This window comes from Salvelinus fontinalis, chromosome 9, assembly GCF_029448725.1.
Source record: "Salvelinus fontinalis isolate EN_2023a chromosome 9, ASM2944872v1, whole genome shotgun sequence".
Taxonomy (NCBI): Eukaryota; Metazoa; Chordata; class Actinopteri; order Salmoniformes; family Salmonidae; genus Salvelinus; species Salvelinus fontinalis.
The window spans coordinates 43,410,055-43,427,310 of NC_074673.1; the positions used below are offsets into that span (position 1 = coordinate 43,410,055).

Here is a 17,256-nt window from a genome sequence, read left to right on the forward strand (position 1 = left end):
GGGGGGGGGGGGGGTACTGCAGGGTAAAACTAACTGAGGTTGTCAAAAGTAGCCATTTTTTACCCTTGAATACATACAGTGCTTAAGTTTCAGTGGAATGTGTTAGTATGTACTCCAACAAGGGGAAACGGATGTGCTATTGATCTCTGAATGTAAGGACCTAAGGGTTTATTGGCAGCCACAACATTCGATCGAGCTCTGAAGCATGTGAACACATTTTCTGAACATAAATAAAACCGATCATTTTGAAAAATCACTATTGATGGCCTGTCATTTCTAAGAGCCTGTCCCAGTCATGACCCTTTGGTCTGTGTAGAGGAGCTCAGTGGGAGAACAGGTTCCTGTGTGTCGGTGACTAGTGGAGATTAAAATGACAGATAGGGCATCCACCCTCTGGCCTGACAGTAGGCATCCCGTGCATGCACACACGCACACAAACCCACATTCACACACTGGCTATAGAAACACAATCCACACCACAAGGCGGTCCATTTAAAAAGATAATATCTCCTCGTAAAGCTTTCCGCATTAAGACTGCACAATAAAAAATATATATAATACAATTCTTACAACTTTTCTACACAGGAATAAATTGAACATCTGATTATCTCTTTGTGCCATGAGTGATCGACACAGGGGCTTATTTCCGGCGGCTGGCCCCCTGTTGCATTGTGGGAACAGCTAGAGTGAGCAATGAGGACCACCTATTTCAGTTTCGGAAGTGGACTTAAGTTAAGGCGTACCTATGACGGCATGTGTAACCCATCCTCATCTATCTCTCTCTTTGCTTCATTGGTCCCATACTGCGCCACTCTGCAGACTCTGAACTGTCCCACATTCTGGGCCTGCTGGGTTGAAGGTGTCATCATCAAACACCAAGGCCCTGTGAGGCCATCTTCTCGGTTTCTCTCTCCTTTGCCAGGAGAAATAAGCCCCTGTGGACACTGGAGGCATGGTACCATCTCCCTCCCTCCATCTCCCTGACCCTTCCAGTAGGTTAGAGATCTGTCACTTTGTTCTCCAGGGCGGCTGCTATTTGCTGCAGCCGCAGGGTGAGCTGTTTACTCTGGGCTGCCGGGTCCTCATCTAGGGACTGGATGATCTGTAGGGAGACGGGGTGGGAGAGAGGGAGAGATAGAGGGGGGGGGGGGGGGGGGCAGAGAAAGATAGACAGAGGGTGGAGACAGAGACAGAGAGTACAACAGAACTACTTTCAATTAAAAGTCTTTGGAATCGCTCTAAAAATTAAAAAAAACATGAAGAAAAAAGCAGTCCTGCACAGTATTCTCCCTGGAATGTGAAGTGAACGGCCTCTTACCCCGTCGTAGTATCTGCTCGCGTACTGGTAGAGCTGATACAGAGCCACTTGTATGTTGAGTTTGTCTGTATGAGTCTGGGAGATACAACATAGGATTCAGAGATGCATCTTAACAACAGACAAACCATGGCTTGAGTCACACAATCTTATAGACAGCAGCACGAACCACGTCTATGACTGACTTTATAAAATGTTACCTTCACTAACGTCTAGAATAGTGCACCACTAAGAGTAATACCACAGAGATATGGGCCGTGCCCCAAATGGAAACCTATTCCCTACATAGTGCACAACTTTTGACCAGCAGCCTTTTGACCGGGCCCATAGGGCGCAAGTCAAAAGTAGTCCACTATATAGGGAATAGGGTTCCATTTGGGACATAGCCTATATCTCTGTGGGTCCAGATCAAACATAATGCACTATATAGGGAATATGGTTCCATTTGGGACGCACCCATAGATAGAAGGCAGAGAGAAAGGTGTTTCTTACCCGAGACACCTCTGCTAGATGAGTGTTCATGTCCTGGTCGCTGACTGATACCATCTGTCTGATGCCCTTGTAGTAACTATACACAGACAGACAGAGATACGATCATAATCTCTATACATTACATACTGACGAGCGTCAATGCACGCCCACAATATAACAGCACTGGTAGCAAGAATCTAAACAAATTGTTCAGGTCATTGGGAACTGCTGACGATACATACTCATCAACCATCTTCTTGTAGGTGGAGATCTCCTTTGCATAGAGTAGTTTGTTACTTGGAGAGTCCTAGGGGAGATACAAAAATATGATCATTATAATATTGTTCTCTTATCTTTTACCTCACTAGAGGTAAACAACTTTTAAGAGATTTTGACCTCATCATCTCCCTCTTTCTCCTCCTATTCCCCTCCTCCTCCTCCTCATCTCCCTCCTCCCTCCACCCCCTTGGACTCACCCTGCTGAGTTTATGCTCACTCTTGGTGCAGGCATCCATGAAGGTTTGAGCAATGACGGATAGCGACGCGTCCACCACCTCCGTCACGTGGACGTCGAAGATGAAGTGAGGGTTCTTCAGGATGTTCACCCAGAACCTCAGAGGCAAACTGGTGGGGAGGGGGGTCAAGAATAACTACCAACTATCGATCTACAGCAGCCCTCAAAAATGATACCTTTTTTCATTCTTCCTCTCTAATCAGGGACTGATTTACACCTGGGACACCAGGTGGGTGCAATTAATTATCAGGTAGAACAGAAAACCAGCAGTAGTCTGGACCTCGTAGTGTATAAACACATCTTTACCATTCAGTGGAACCAAATTATAGTACAAGCCAATGATGAAAGTTAGTTATTTTCGTCCAACTTAAAGCGCATATGCATCAGGCATGCCAAACCAACTGCAACCCTTTCTCTTTCAAATACCCTGCATCTTCAAAACATAAGTAAACTACACTTAAAGAATGCTTAAGTAAATAAGCGTGCTAATGAGCATCCCAAACACAGATCCATACAAATCCTCCAATACGAAGTTGGTCCTGAATATCAAACGAGTCTACAATAGACCAGGAATACTTCTCCCTGATCACTTTAAAGGCTGCACCGACTGAGACAGACTAGCATAGGAATTCATATTGGCTTGCAACACCTCCCGGGACATTGAGAAAACAAAGGCAAAAAAAAGAGATTTGATATAGTGGTACAATTAAATTAGCTGGGGACGTAATTACCATGTTTGTTTGTCATTATGGCGGATACACACATTCATATTTAATCCAAGAGGCCCCGGTTGTTTTGATAAACATAACAAGCACCCGCCAACTGAATATGGTGTAGCATAATTAAATCCCTCATCTCCCATCGCCAAGTCACTCACTGACATCTATATGCAACACACTGTATTGAATACTTGAGCTTTAACCAACTTGACAGTCATTTATGTACTTAAAATGCCACAGGAGCACTCAGATTGAGAATGCAGAAGAGATAGAAGTACTTTTACATTTGCATTCCGTATACTGATTACTTAGTCAGTGTGTTTCTTAGAGAGTCATCTCAGGAAGTGTGTGTGTGTACCTGTTGGTCTTCCAGATGTGGATGGTCTCCTCGTCCACGTTTTCATGTTTGAGCGCCTGCTCGTCCAGGAAGTCAAAGAAGTACTTGATGGCGGGTGGCACCACCGCCCCGGAACACAACACGCTGCGGAAGAAGTCATCCACAAACTGCTGCAGTGTTCCCTGGAAGGAGGCAGACCAACAGACTCAGTGTGAGGCAGGCCAACAGACTCAGTGTGAGGCAGGCCAACAGACACAGTGAGAGGCAGGCCAACAGACACAGTGAGAGGCAGGCCAACAGACACAGTGTGAGGCAGGCCAACAGACACAGTGTGAGGCAGGCCAACAGACACAGTGTGAGGCAGGCCAACAGACACAATGTGAGGCAGGCCAACAGACACAGTGTGAGGCAGGCCAACAGACACAGTGTGAGGCAGGCCAACAGACACAGTGTGAGGCAGGCCAACAGACACAGTGTGAGGCAGACCAACAGACACAGTGTGAGGCAGGCCAACAGACACAGTGTGAGGCAGGCCAACAGACACAGTGTGAGGCAGACCAACAGACACAGTGTGAGGCAGGCCAACAGACACAGTGAGGCAGACCAACAGACACAGTGTGAGGCAGGCCAACAGACACAGTGTGAGGCAGGCCAACAGACACAGTGTGAGGCAGGCCAACAGACACAGTGAGAGGCAGGCCAACAGACACAGTGAGAGGCAGGCTAACAGACACGGTGTGAGGCAGGCCAACAGACACAGTGTGAGGCAGGCCAACAGAAACAGTGTGAGGCATGCCAACAGACACAGTGTGAGGCAGGCCAACAGACACAGTGTGAGGCAGGCCAACAGACACAGTGAGAGGCAGGCCAACAGACACAGTGAGAGGCAGGCCAACAGACACAGTGTGAGGCAGGCCAACAGACACAGTGAGAGGCAGGCCAACAGACACAGTGTGAGGCAGGCCAACAGACACAGTGTGAGGCAGGCCAACAGACACAGTGTGAGGCGGGCCAACAGACACAGGGTGAGGCAGGCCAACAGACACAGTGAGAGGCGGGCCAACAGACACAGTGAGAGGCGGGCCAACAGACACAGTGTGAGGCAGGCCAACAGACTCAGTGAGAGGCAGGCCAACAGACACAGTGTGAGGCAGGCCAACAGACAGTGTGAGGCAGGCCAACAGACACAGTGAGAGGCATACCAACAGACACAGTGTGAGGCAGGCCAACAGACACAGTGTGAGGCAGTCCAACAGACACAGTGAGAGGCAGACCAACAGACACAGTGTGAGGCAGGCCAACAGACACAGTGTGAGGCAGGCCAACAGACACAGTAAGAGGCAGACCAACAGACACAGTGTGAGGCAGGCCAACAGACACAGTGTGAGGCAGGCCAACAGACACAGTGAGAGGCAGGCCAACAGACACAGTGTGAGGCAGGCCAACAGACACAGTGTGAGGCAGGCCAACAGACACAGTGTGAGGCAGGCCAACAGACACAGTGTGAGGCAGGCCAACAGACACAGTGTGAGGCAGGCCAACAGACACAGTGAGAGGCAGGCCAACAGACACAGTGTGAGGCAGGCCAACAGACACAGTGAGAGGCAGGCCAACAGACACAGTGTGAGGCAGGCCAACAGACACAGTGTGAGGCAGGCCAACAGACACAGTGTGAGGCAGGCCAACAGACACAGTGTGAGGCAGGCCAACAGACACAGTGAGAGGCAGACCAACAGACACAGTGTGGGGCAGGCCAACAGACACAGTGTGAGGCAGACCAACAGACACAGTGTGAGGCAGGCCAACAGACACAGTGTGAGGCAGACCAACAGACACATTGTGAGGCAGGCCAACAGACACAGTGAGAGGCAGGCCAACAAACACAGTGTGAGGCAGGCCAACAGACACAGTGTGAGGCAGGCCAACAGACACAGTGTGAGGCAGGCCAACAGACACAGTGAGAGGCAGGCCAACAGACACAGTGTGAGGCAGGCCAACAGACACAGTGTGAGGCAGGCCAACAGACACAGTGTGAGGCAGGCCAACAGACACAGTGTGAGGCAGGCCAACAGACACAGTGTGAGGCAGGCCAACAGGCACAGTGTGAGGCAGGCCAACAGACACAGTGAGAGGCAGGCCAACAGACACAGTGTGAGGCAGGCCAACAGACACAGTGTGAGGCAGGCCAACAGACACAGTGTGAGGCAGGCCAACAGACACAGTGTGAGGCAGGCCAACAGACATAGTGAGAGGCAGACCAACAGACACAGTGTGAGGCAGGCCAACAGACACAGTGTGAGGCAGACCAACAGACACATTGTGAGGCAGGCCAACAGACACAGTGAGAGGCAGGCCAACAGACACAGTGTGAGGCAGGCCAACAGACACAGTGAGAGGCAGGCCAACAGACTCAGTGAGAGGCAGGCCAACAGACTCAGTGAGAGGCAGGCCAACAGACTCAGTGAGAGGCAGGCCAACAGACTCAGTGAGAGGCAGGCCAACAGACACAGTGTGATGCAGGCCAACAGACACAGTGTGAGGCAGGCCAACAGACACAGTGAGAGGCAGGCCATCAGACACAGTGAGAGGCAGGCTAAAAGATACAGTGTGAGGCAGGCCAACAGACACAGTGAGAGGCAGACCAACAGACACAGTGTGAGGCAGGCCAACAGACACAGTGTGAGGCTGGCCAACAGACACAGTGTGAGGCGGGCCAACAGACACAGTGAGAGGCGGGCCAACAGACACAGTGTGAGGCAGGCCAACAGACACAGTGAGAGGCAGGCCAACAGACACAGTGTGAGGCAGGCCAACAGACTCAGTGAGAGGCAGGCCAACAGACACAGTGTGAGGCAGGCCAACAGACAGTGTGAGGCAGGCCAACAGACACAGTGAGAGGCAGACCAACAGACACAGTGTGAGGCAGGCCAACAGACACAGTGTGAGGCAGGTCAACAGACACAGTGAGAGGCAGACCAACAGACACAGTGTGAGGCAGGCCAACAGACACAGTGTGAGGCAGGCCAACAGCCACAGTAAGAGGCAGACCAACAGACACAGTGTGAGGCAGACCAACAGACACAGTGTGAGGCAGGCCAACAGACACAGTGTGAGGCAGGCCAACAGACACAGTGAGAGGCAGGCCAACAGACACAGTGTGAGGCAGGCCAACAGACACAGTGTGAGGCAGGCCAACAGCCACAGTAAGAGGCAGACCAACAGACACAGTGTGAGGCAGACCAACAGACACAGTGTGAGGCAGGCCAACAGACACAGTGTGAGGCAGGCCAACAGACACAGTGAGAGGCAGGCCAACAGACACAGTGTGAGGCAGGCCAACAGACACAGTGTGAGGCAGGCCAACAGACACAGTGTGAGGCAGGCCAACAGACACAGTGTGAGGCAGGCCAACAGACACAGTGTGAGGCAGGCCAACAGACACAGTGAGAGGCAGGCCAACAGACACAGTGTGAGGCAGGCCAACAGACACAGTGTGAGGCAGGCCAACAGACACAGTGTGAGGCAGGCCAACAGACACAGTGTGAGGCAGGCCAACAGACACAGTGAGAGGCAGACCAACAGACACAGTGTGAGGCAGGCCAACAGACACAGTGTGAGGCAGACCAACAGACACATTGTGAGGCAGGCCAACAGACACAGTGAGAGGCAGGCCAACAAACACAGTGTGAGGCAGGCCAACAGACACAGTGTGAGGCAGGCCAACAGACACAGTGAGAGGCAGGCCAACAGACTCAGTGAGAGGCAGGCCAACAGACTCAGTGAGAGGCAGGCCAACAGACTCAGTGAGAGGCAGGCCAACAGACTCAGTGAGAGGCAGGCCAACAGACTCAGTGAGAGGCAGGCCAACAGACTCAGTGAGAGGCAGGCCAACAGACACAGTGTGAGGCAGGCCAACAGACACAGTGAGAGGCAGGCCATCAGACACAGTGAGAGGCAGGCCAAAAGATACAGTGTGAGGCAGGCCAACAGACACAGTGTGAGGCAGGCCAACAGACACAGTGAGAGGCAGGCCAACAGACACAGTGAGAGGCAGGCCAACAGACACAGTGAGAGGCAGGCCAACAGACACAGTGTGAGGCAGGCCAACAGACACAGTGTGAGGCAGGCCAACAGACACAGTGTGAGGCAGGCCAACAGACACAGTGTGAGGCAGGCCAACAGACGCCGTGTGAGGCAGGCCAACAGACACAGTGAGAGGCAGGCCAACAGACACAGTGTGAGGCAGGTCAACAGACACAGTGAGAGGCAGACCAACAGACACAGTGTGAGGCAGGCCAACAGACACAGTGTGAGGCAGGCCAACAGCCACAGTAAGAGGCAGACCAACAGACACAGTGTGAGGCAGACCAACAGACACAGTGTGAGGCAGGCCAACAGACACAGTGTGAGGCAGGCCAACAGACACAGTGAGAGGCAGGCCAACAGACACAGTGTGAGGCAGGCCAACAGACACAGTGTGAGGCAGGCCAACAGACACAGTGTGAGGCAGGCCAACAGACACAGTGTGAGGCAGGCCAACAGACACAGTGTGAGGCAGGCCAACAGACACAGTGAGAGGCAGGCCAACAGACACAGTGTGAGGCAGGCCAACAGACACAGTGTGAGGCAGGCCAACAGACACAGTGTGAGGCAGGCCAACAGACACAGTGTGAGGCAGGCCAACAGACACAGTGAGAGGCAGACCAACAGACACAGTGTGAGGCAGGCCAACAGACACAGTGTGAGGCAGACCAACAGACACATTGTGAGGCAGGCCAACAGACACAGTGAGAGGCAGGCCAACAAACACAGTGTGAGGCAGGCCAACAGACACAGTGTGAGGCAGGCCAACAGACACAGTGAGAGGCAGGCCAACAGACTCAGTGAGAGGCAGGCCAACAGACTCAGTGAGAGGCAGGCCAACAGACTCAGTGAGAGGCAGGCCAACAGACTCAGTGAGAGGCAGGCCAACAGACTCAGTGAGAGGCAGGCCAACAGACACAGTGTGAGGCAGGCCAACAGACACAGTGAGAGGCAGGCCATCAGACACAGTGGGAGGCAGGCCAAAAGATACAGTGTGAGGCAGGCCAACAGACACAGTGTGAGGCAGGCCAACAGACACAGTGAGAGGCAGGCCAACAGACACAGTGAGAGGCAGGCCAACAGACACAGTGAGAGGCAGGCCAACAGACACAGTGTGAGGCAGGCCAACAGACACAGTGTGAGGCAGGCCAACAGACACAGTGTGAGGCAGGCCAACAGACACAGTGTGAGGCAGGCCAACAGACGCCGTGTGAGGCAGGCCAACAGACACAGTGAGAGGCAGGCCAACAGACACAGTGTGAGGCAGACCAACAGACACAGTGTGAGGCAGGCCAACAGACACAGTGTGAGGCAGGCCAACAGACACAGTGTGAGGCAGGCCAACAGACACAGTGTGAGGCAGGCCAACAGACACAGTCTGAGGCAGGCCAACAGACTCAGTGAGAGGCAGGCCAACAGACACAGTGTGAGGCAGGCCAACAGACACCGTGAGAGGCAGACCAACAGACACAGTGTGAGGCAGGCCAACAGACTCAGTGAGAGGCAGGCCAACAGACACAGTGAGAGGCAGGCCAACAGACACAGTGAGAGGCAGGCCAACAGACACAGTGAGAGGCAGGCCAACAGACACAGTGTGAGGCAGGCCAACAGACACCGTGAGAGGCAGACCAACAGACACAGTGTGAAGCAGGCCAACAGACACAGTGAGAGGCAGGCCAACAGACACAGTGAGAGGCAGGCCAACAGACACAGTGAGAGGCAGGCCAACAGACACAGTGTGAGGCAGACCAACACACACAGTGTGAGGCCAGAGAGGTAGGGAGCTGCCAAGTACCTTAGTGCAGCCCGATACCTGCGACGCAGCCATTTACACACCGTCTATGAAGCAAGGCTGCGTCACTGACGCACACCTTTAAACCAGGTTTTGTTCGAAGACTGACCATCACTTATTATCACATAGCATCCTCAAAGAGCTTTTCTTAGAGAATGAATCTCAAAGATCCCTTTCTCAAATGAAATGTAACTGTACTGAAACATGGCAGGCCCACCGTAACAAAGATCAGTGGTGTGACACAGATCTCCTTGGTGACTTTGTTCATGGACTAGTCCTCATATAACCTTATGACTTTTGAACGTATGGTACACTGTAGTTATGCCTGGTAGTGTAGTTATACCTTGACAGAGAGCAGTCGTGTGAGATAGATCTCAGTGATGGCTTTGGTCATGGACTTGTCCTTCATGCTACCCCTCTTAGACTTCATCTCATCCAGCTCATCAGGCCGAACCAGATGGAACACCTTGTCGTCGTCCAACAAGGAGTTTCCTAGTAGAGAGACAAATAATTAGACTTTCCAGTAACACATTACGTAACGCCAGCTGACATATTGCATTATCATGTGGTTATAATGCATTGAGAGACTTATCATCAGCATGCATAACCCCTTATAATGTGTTATTGTCCTCTCCTAATGATCACTTACTCTCCTCTTGGTTGTCCTGGTTCTGGTCGTAGTTCTGTTGAGTGTGAAGAACCCGGGACAGGACTAGAGTAGCGTTGTCTCGCACCTGAAACCCCCACACACACCGTGTTCAACTACAACTCAACACCATCACTCAGGTCAGCTGACTGCCATTGGGTTTCAGAACCTACTTCATATTCCATGCCATTGATTAGACAGTGCCACTGTTACATTATTTGGGGCACGTATTGGGCATTGTCTGTGGCATTATTTCATCATGTATCCAGTGAAGAGCTGAATTAGGACTTCTCTCTGACCCCTAACGGATTAGTCTCTAGACAACTCACGTTGTAGTGGGCCAGCGTGTTGATGCGCCTCCATCTGCCCTCCTTCTGGGACGTCAGGTCCAGGTCTGACAGGATCTGCCCCGTGGAGCCAGGGCGCCACTCTGTGGCAGGGGCAAGAATAGCAGCTCAGAACACCTGCCCGTCATGACTCAAATCTATTGACATCCACCACCACTCCACTTACTAGATGGTGCTAATTGTTACAGACTTGCTGGTGTTAATGTGTTCAAATGCGGTATCTTCACAACACATGGTTCGGAATACTGAGTGTGTGTGTGTGTTCTCTTCTCACCCAGAGTGACGCTGTCCACCTTGGGTCTCTGAGAGTAGGGCAGGTTCCTGTACACCGCCTCGATGATCTTCTCCTTCACCTGGGACACCGTGTCGCAGTTCAACACCTTGACGGGTGTCACGTCTGGCCCCTCCCCGTGCACCAGCACCTGCAGAGTCTGAGTCGAGTAACAGAGCCAATAGCATGAGGTGAGCCTGCGGTGGCAACGTTACCGTGGCAACTACTGTAGGCAGGTGGTAGTCTTTGACAGCTCACAGGTGCTGTCACCTCGTCCTGGCCTGCCTAACGAGCAGCTGCCAGCAAGGGACTCACTCCCGTCATTCTGGCCAGGTGACCCAGCTCACAGCTCAGACTGAATCCAAACAAACGGACGACTCGACAGGAAGACTACAGATTATACAACAGATTCTTTGTAATTGAAAAAAAGTCTGCCATAGAAGACTATGTAATTACTTTGTGTCATTCTTCTTCAACTCAATGAGTCACGGGATGCTAGCTACCGCAACAGGATCAGTGATTGTGTATAATTTGATAATTGTCCTTGAAAAAGGAATTATCACAGGATTTCTCTACTTAGGTAGACAGCTGGGATCTAATTATATGCTATTAGCAAAACACATTAGTTAAACACAGGTACTTCTGACTAAGGTAGCCTATATACAGTGAGTCAGAACTTGAATTGCTATGGTGTAGGTAGCCTATATACAGTGAGTCAGAACTTGAATTGCTACGGTGTAGGTAGGCACAGTATAACGTGACAAAAAGGGTCTTGAATTGGTACAGTGTAGGCGCAGTGTAAAAAAGATAAAAGGGTTCATGGATGCGACACATAATTGCGATCAGGGCAGTCAGTGAAAAGGCAGTCAGAACAGACTCGGAAGAACCCAGTAACGGTTGCCAGGGGGGGAGGGGGGTAACCGTGGTAACGACGTGGCGTCACTCACCAGGACGCAGTACTCCACGTCGTCTCCCAGCAGGCCCGTGTCGTTCAGGGTGTACTTGGCCTTCTTCACTCTGGCGTCTACTGGACCTTTCTCGATCTGGTGCTTGATGGCTCGGAACAGTTTGTACAAGGGCTCCCCCGCAGAGTCCTGTTGACAACACAGGGGGTCAGAGTGCAGTCAGAACACTCACTACATTGTTGCATCTCTGACACTCTTCACATAATATGAAATGACCACAAAAATAGTGTTTTTCTTAACTCAGGGGGCACCTTAACGCACACACACATACTAATGACATATCAGCAACATATTGAATGAAAGAGTGTCATGTCATCACCTTGAGGAACTGGTAAAGACAGATGGACATCCAATTACACAGCATCCTCTCCACAACGGTCTCCGACCTACAGGACAGGACAAAACACAGGGCTGAGTGACACATCTCAACATATCTATTACGGTCTCCGACCTACAGGACAAAACAAAACACAGGGCTGAGTGACACATCTCAACATATCTATTACGGTCTCCGACCTACAGGACAAAACAAAACACAGGGCTGAGTGACACATCTCAACATTTCTATTACGGTCTCCGACCTACAGGACAAAATAAAACACAGGGCTGAGTGACACATCTCAACATTTCTATTACGGTCTCCGACCTACAGGACAAAACAAAACACAGGGCTGAGTGACACATCTCAACATTTCTATTACGGTCTCCGACCTACAGGACAAAACAAAAGAGTGACTGACACATCTCACAATACTAATAAAAAAGCAACCTTTAGCATGAACTGCTGTAACCCCTCTCCATTCACAGGACCTATTGTCAGGCATTAGCACACCCAATGAACAGTCATGTGTATGTGGAGGATGTTAGAACAATGGACCAATCAGCATAATTAGCTCCTCCATTGGGGATAATTACACATGTTGTACTGCAGCACAGCCACTCAAACACTGCCGAGCACAGTTGACAGTTCACATGACACAACCCCAGGTTCTGTTGCACTAGACAACCAAGCTCCGTTCAGGAACTCCTTTATGCTGTGAGCTGGAGATGACCACTGTCTCCAACTCTGGTGTTGTAGGTTAAACGGACAAGCTACTGGCTGGTTAGGTGTGATGTTTGCTGCCATGTAAAACCAGAACATACGCTACTAGAACTGAATCTACCGAAACTAAAGCCACCAAAGCTAAAGCTACCAGAGCTAAAGCTACCAAATCTTAAGCTACCAAAACTAAATCTAGTGACACTAAAGCTACAGCTTTCAAAACTAAAACTACCAAAACTTAAGCTAACAAAACTAAAGCGAACAGAACTTAAGCTACAATAGGTAGAGCTACCAGAACATAACCTAAAGCTAGAGAGTAATACCCCTGACCTGCGCAGCATGAGTTTGGGGTTCTTGCTGTCGACATAGTTCCCCATGAGCTCCAGCAGCAAGGTCCTCATGATGTCCGTGTAGTACTCCAGCTTCCCGTGCAGAGCCACCGTTAGCAGGGATGCAAAGTACACCTTGGCCCGGGCGTTGAAGTCTGGACGGCCCTCCAGAGTCTTGATGAACTACACACACAATGAAGATTGACAGACGACCCAGTTAACGACAATCCAGTTGACAAACACTGTTGGTAAATCTTCCAACTCAAACAATGGAAGGGAGATCTCAATAATCTGAAATAGCCGTCACTTCAGGTCTCCTTTCCTTCATCTGCTCTAATATGAACAGATTGGACTGGTGCATAACACATATACAGGCCTCCAATATATCCAACAGACATCCAACACAGCTTTCATCAATTTTTTTGATCAGCGCAGATTATGATCAGGGAAACAAGAAGAGAAAGCCTCTTCAGACTATTGAAATACAACCAGATATATTATTTGGCTAGGCTCAATGTGCCTTACATTGATGAGGAAGGTCTTGGAGTTGAGCAAGTTGGAGAATTGGTTGAGGGCCTGGGCCACGATTGCCTTCCGTGCCTCAGGGATGTCCAGCTTGCCTGTGATCATGACATCATTGGCCCCGTCCTTGGAGGGCAGGAAGAAGACACGGTCTGTGTAGGTCTTATAGTCCAGGAAGGGGATTCGCCCCTCGCTTAGGTCGTTGGTATGGTCCTCCATCTCTATCATCAGGTCTGACAGGGGAGAGACAAATAAACATCTAAGTACTTTGCACATGTTCTCATCCTGAGACTTTAAAGCAACATACAGTAAAAATGCACTCCCTTACAAGAAAAACACGTCAAATTTGCAGTTTCACATGTGAAATTGCTTTTTTCACATGTTGAGCTTAAATTTCACAAGCAAAAACATATTTTCACGTGTATTACATTTAGAGTTCACATGTTAACACCAGCTTTTCACATGTGAGGAGAATAACATGTCTTCAATTGCAGTTTCACATGTAAGAAAACTCAAACTATGAAAATCTCACTTTCACATGTGGAATTGCAGATACACATTAGTAATCTCAAAACATTATACTTTAATGAAAATGTTATATGTTTTTTATGTTTAGCTCACAGAATATAATTTAAAAGTATGCATTAAGGTGTATAATATAATAAACGTGGCAAAATGAATGTAGACATTAATTAAATGTATTTCTATAGCTTTAGAAATATTTGTAACAATGGTTGGGGAGTGCCAAGATGGAGGCACGGTGGCTTCAAAACAGCACCATATCAGTCATCTAGTGTACAGTGCATTTGGAAGGTATTCAGAACCCTTGACTTTTTCCACATTTTGTTACGTTACAGGCTATTCTAAAATGGATTAAATTGTTTCCCCCCCCTCATCAATCTACACACAATGGCAAAGCAAAAACAGGTTTTGAGAAATTGTTGCAAATGTATTAAAATAATAAAAAAAGGAAATATCACATTTACATAAGTATTCAGACCCTTCACTCAGTACTTTGTTGAAGCACATATAGCAGTGATTACAGCCTCAAGTCTTCTTGGGTATGACCCTACAAGCTGGGCACACCTGCATTTGGAGAGTTTCTCCCATTCTTCTCTGCAGATCCTCTCAAACTCTGTCAGGTTTGATGGGGAGCGTCGCTGCACAGCTATTTTAGGTCTCTCCAGAGATGTTTGATTGGGTTCAAGTCCGGGCTCTGGCTGGGTCACTCAATGACATTCAGAGACTTGTCCCAAAGCCACACCTGCATTGGCTTGGTTTTTGCTCTGACATGCACTGTCAACTGTGGTACCTTATATAGACAGGTAGGTGCCTTTACAAATCATGTCCAATCAATTGCATTTACGACAGGTCAAGTTGTAGAAACATCTCAAGGATGTTCAATGGAAACATGATGCACCTGAGCAAAATTTTGAGTCTCATAGGAAAGGGTCTGAATATTTACGTAAATAAGGTATTTCTGTTTACATTTTTTATAAATTTGCAACAGAAAAAAAAAATACATTTTTCGATTAGTCATTATGGGGTATTGCATGTAGATTGCTGAGGGAAACAATAATTTTATCAATTTTAGAATAAGTCTGTAACGTAACAAAATGTGGAAAAAGGGAAGGGGTCTGAATACTTTCCGAATGCACTGTATAGATAAATCATGGATCAGAACCCAAAATAAAATCTTGTTTTACTCCAATGTTTGTAAACAAAGCAAACGTAAACAACCCCTGTATAGCCTAAGAACATGGTTAAAACTAAATAATGATATGATGCATGGTCAGACCTTGCATCAACAGCGTAGTCTATGGATTCGAGAGTGGTTGCATTTCTCCAGCCCCATCCCTCCAGCTTTTTACTGAAACTGTGGCGGGGAGAACACTTTGCCAATGCTTCGATTAAGGATTGCCGCTTAAACACCTTTAATAGTGTAACAGTGTTATGTGGTGCAATCCTCTAGTGAGTGAGTTACTTTTGTGCCATTAATATCAAGCAAAACTTCCCGGTAAACATGAAATAAAGAAAGCCATCCAAAAACGGAAAAATGGGAAAGCACCATGATCTAAAGGAATGCAAGAATACCTCCAGAAGCCGTCAGAGCAGACTCCGAGAGAGCAACCGAAGTGCTGAACCAACTTCTGGGACAGATTTGGATGAATAAAAAGTGCCAAGCAGATGAATGTGTCGATGAAGTACTTCATATGAAGTATAAGGAATGTATAATTATGTAAAATATGGTGTAATGAAGACTCTTGGTGGCCTTAGGCAGTTATGCTTAACAGCTGTGGTTATAATGTAGTACCTGTGAACTCTTTCTTGCAGCGGTCTCGTACACTCTCCTCCAGATTCTCCAGCTGGTGTTTCACCTTCTCATACTCTCTCTCAGCCTGCTGGCTCTTCCTCCTACACGTGCGCACACACATTGCTATATTGTAATTATTTTGCCACTATGGCCTATTTATTGCTTTATGGGAGGTAAGTATTATCCTACCTCATTTGCACACACTGTATATAGATAGACCTTTTCTATTGTATTATTGACTGTATGTTTGTTTATTCCATGTGCAACTCTGTTGTTGTTTGTGTCGCTTTGCTTTATCTTAGCCAGGTCGCAGTTGTAAATGAAAACTTGTTTCTCAACTGGCCTACCTGGTTAAACACACACACACACACACACACACACACACACACACACACACACACACACACACACACACACACACACACACACACACACACACACACACACACACACACACACACACACACACACACACACACACACACACACACACACACACACACACACACACACACACACACACACACACACACACACACACACACACACTTCTGTCAAGTGTGCAACATTCAGCTGGCTTGGATCCGTGACACCAACTGAAGTTGTCGGCCACACATGCATGGAGAAAGGCGGTATGGTGCACTGTCCGGTATGCTGGTTGTGTAGCTTACCTGTAGCAGTAGACAGAAATGAGGATGATGAGTAGCATGGGGACGATGACTGCAGGGATGATTAAGAGAGATACCTCGTTCTTCCTCTCGTAGTGCACAGAGCCCACCACCCACTCTCCATTTCCAAACTTAATCTGAAGCACACAGGTTACAGCAGGAGAGTTATCATCAACACTGAAGATAGGAGAATGCCTTCAATACAATATTGGCAACTTTTAACATTACATTTCCCTGACACCAAATTACTCGGAATCTATTTTGGCAGGCAGAATTTATTTACCCATCTTTAGGAAACTGCAGATAAATTAAAAGATAGCTAAGACAGATCAATGTACCTGTGTCGTCCAGTGTGTATGTGTGTGTGTGTGTGTGTGTATTCTCACAAGCAGGTCCAATGGGTCGGAGCTGGTGTCTCTGCGTCTGCGGTGACGTTTGGAGAGGGCCCGGGGCTGGCTGGATGGGGGGTCCAGGAACAGCTTGTCATCTTGTAGGGTGTTGACAAAGTAGGGGATGTCCCCCACAAACGCCTGGGCCTCCTTGGCTGTCATGGCCTTGGAGAAGCCTCGGCCCTACCATGGAAACCGTATGAATGGGATTATTGTAGAGATCAAGATTAATAACTGCAAACAGGACTTTTTCCAGAACATGTAACCTGAACTGGAAAACATGTAGTTGTACCTTCCAGTGCGTTTTGTAACGTCACAACCTTACTCTAAAATGGATTCAATTTGGTATTTTTCCTCATCAATCTACACACAATAGCCCATAATGACAAGGCAAAAACACGTTTTTAGAAATATCACATTTACATAACTATTCAGACCCTTTACTCAGTACTTTGTTGAAGCACTTTTGGCAGTGATTACAGCCTTGAGTCTTCTTGGGTATGACGCTATAAGCTTGGCACACCTGTATTTG

General features: G+C 48.6%; 1 protein-coding gene across 1 annotated transcript in view; it reads right to left on the reverse strand.

Annotated features, from left to right (window-relative positions):
* The window catches only part of plxnb2b (plexin b2b), a 197,595-nt gene continuing 180,339 nt past the window's right edge, over positions 1-17,256 (reverse strand). The window contains exons 21-37 of the mRNA XM_055934523.1: positions 16,722-16,907; positions 16,339-16,472; positions 15,668-15,768; positions 13,357-13,586; positions 12,833-13,014; positions 11,780-11,846; positions 11,443-11,589; positions 10,499-10,655; positions 10,207-10,307; positions 9,881-9,965; positions 9,575-9,723; positions 3,378-3,538; positions 2,263-2,410; positions 2,029-2,093; positions 1,808-1,883; positions 1,319-1,393; positions 1-1,102 (exon numbers count right to left, since the gene is read on the reverse strand). Of these exons, the coding sequence (XP_055790498.1) occupies positions 998-1,102; positions 1,319-1,393; positions 1,808-1,883; positions 2,029-2,093; positions 2,263-2,410; positions 3,378-3,538; positions 9,575-9,723; positions 9,881-9,965; positions 10,207-10,307; positions 10,499-10,655; positions 11,443-11,589; positions 11,780-11,846; positions 12,833-13,014; positions 13,357-13,586; positions 15,668-15,768; positions 16,339-16,472; positions 16,722-16,907 (2,169 nt within the window). The 3' untranslated portion in view covers positions 1-997. The remainder of the gene's footprint in view (positions 1,103-1,318; positions 1,394-1,807; positions 1,884-2,028; positions 2,094-2,262; positions 2,411-3,377; positions 3,539-9,574; positions 9,724-9,880; positions 9,966-10,206; positions 10,308-10,498; positions 10,656-11,442; positions 11,590-11,779; positions 11,847-12,832; positions 13,015-13,356; positions 13,587-15,667; positions 15,769-16,338; positions 16,473-16,721; positions 16,908-17,256) is intronic.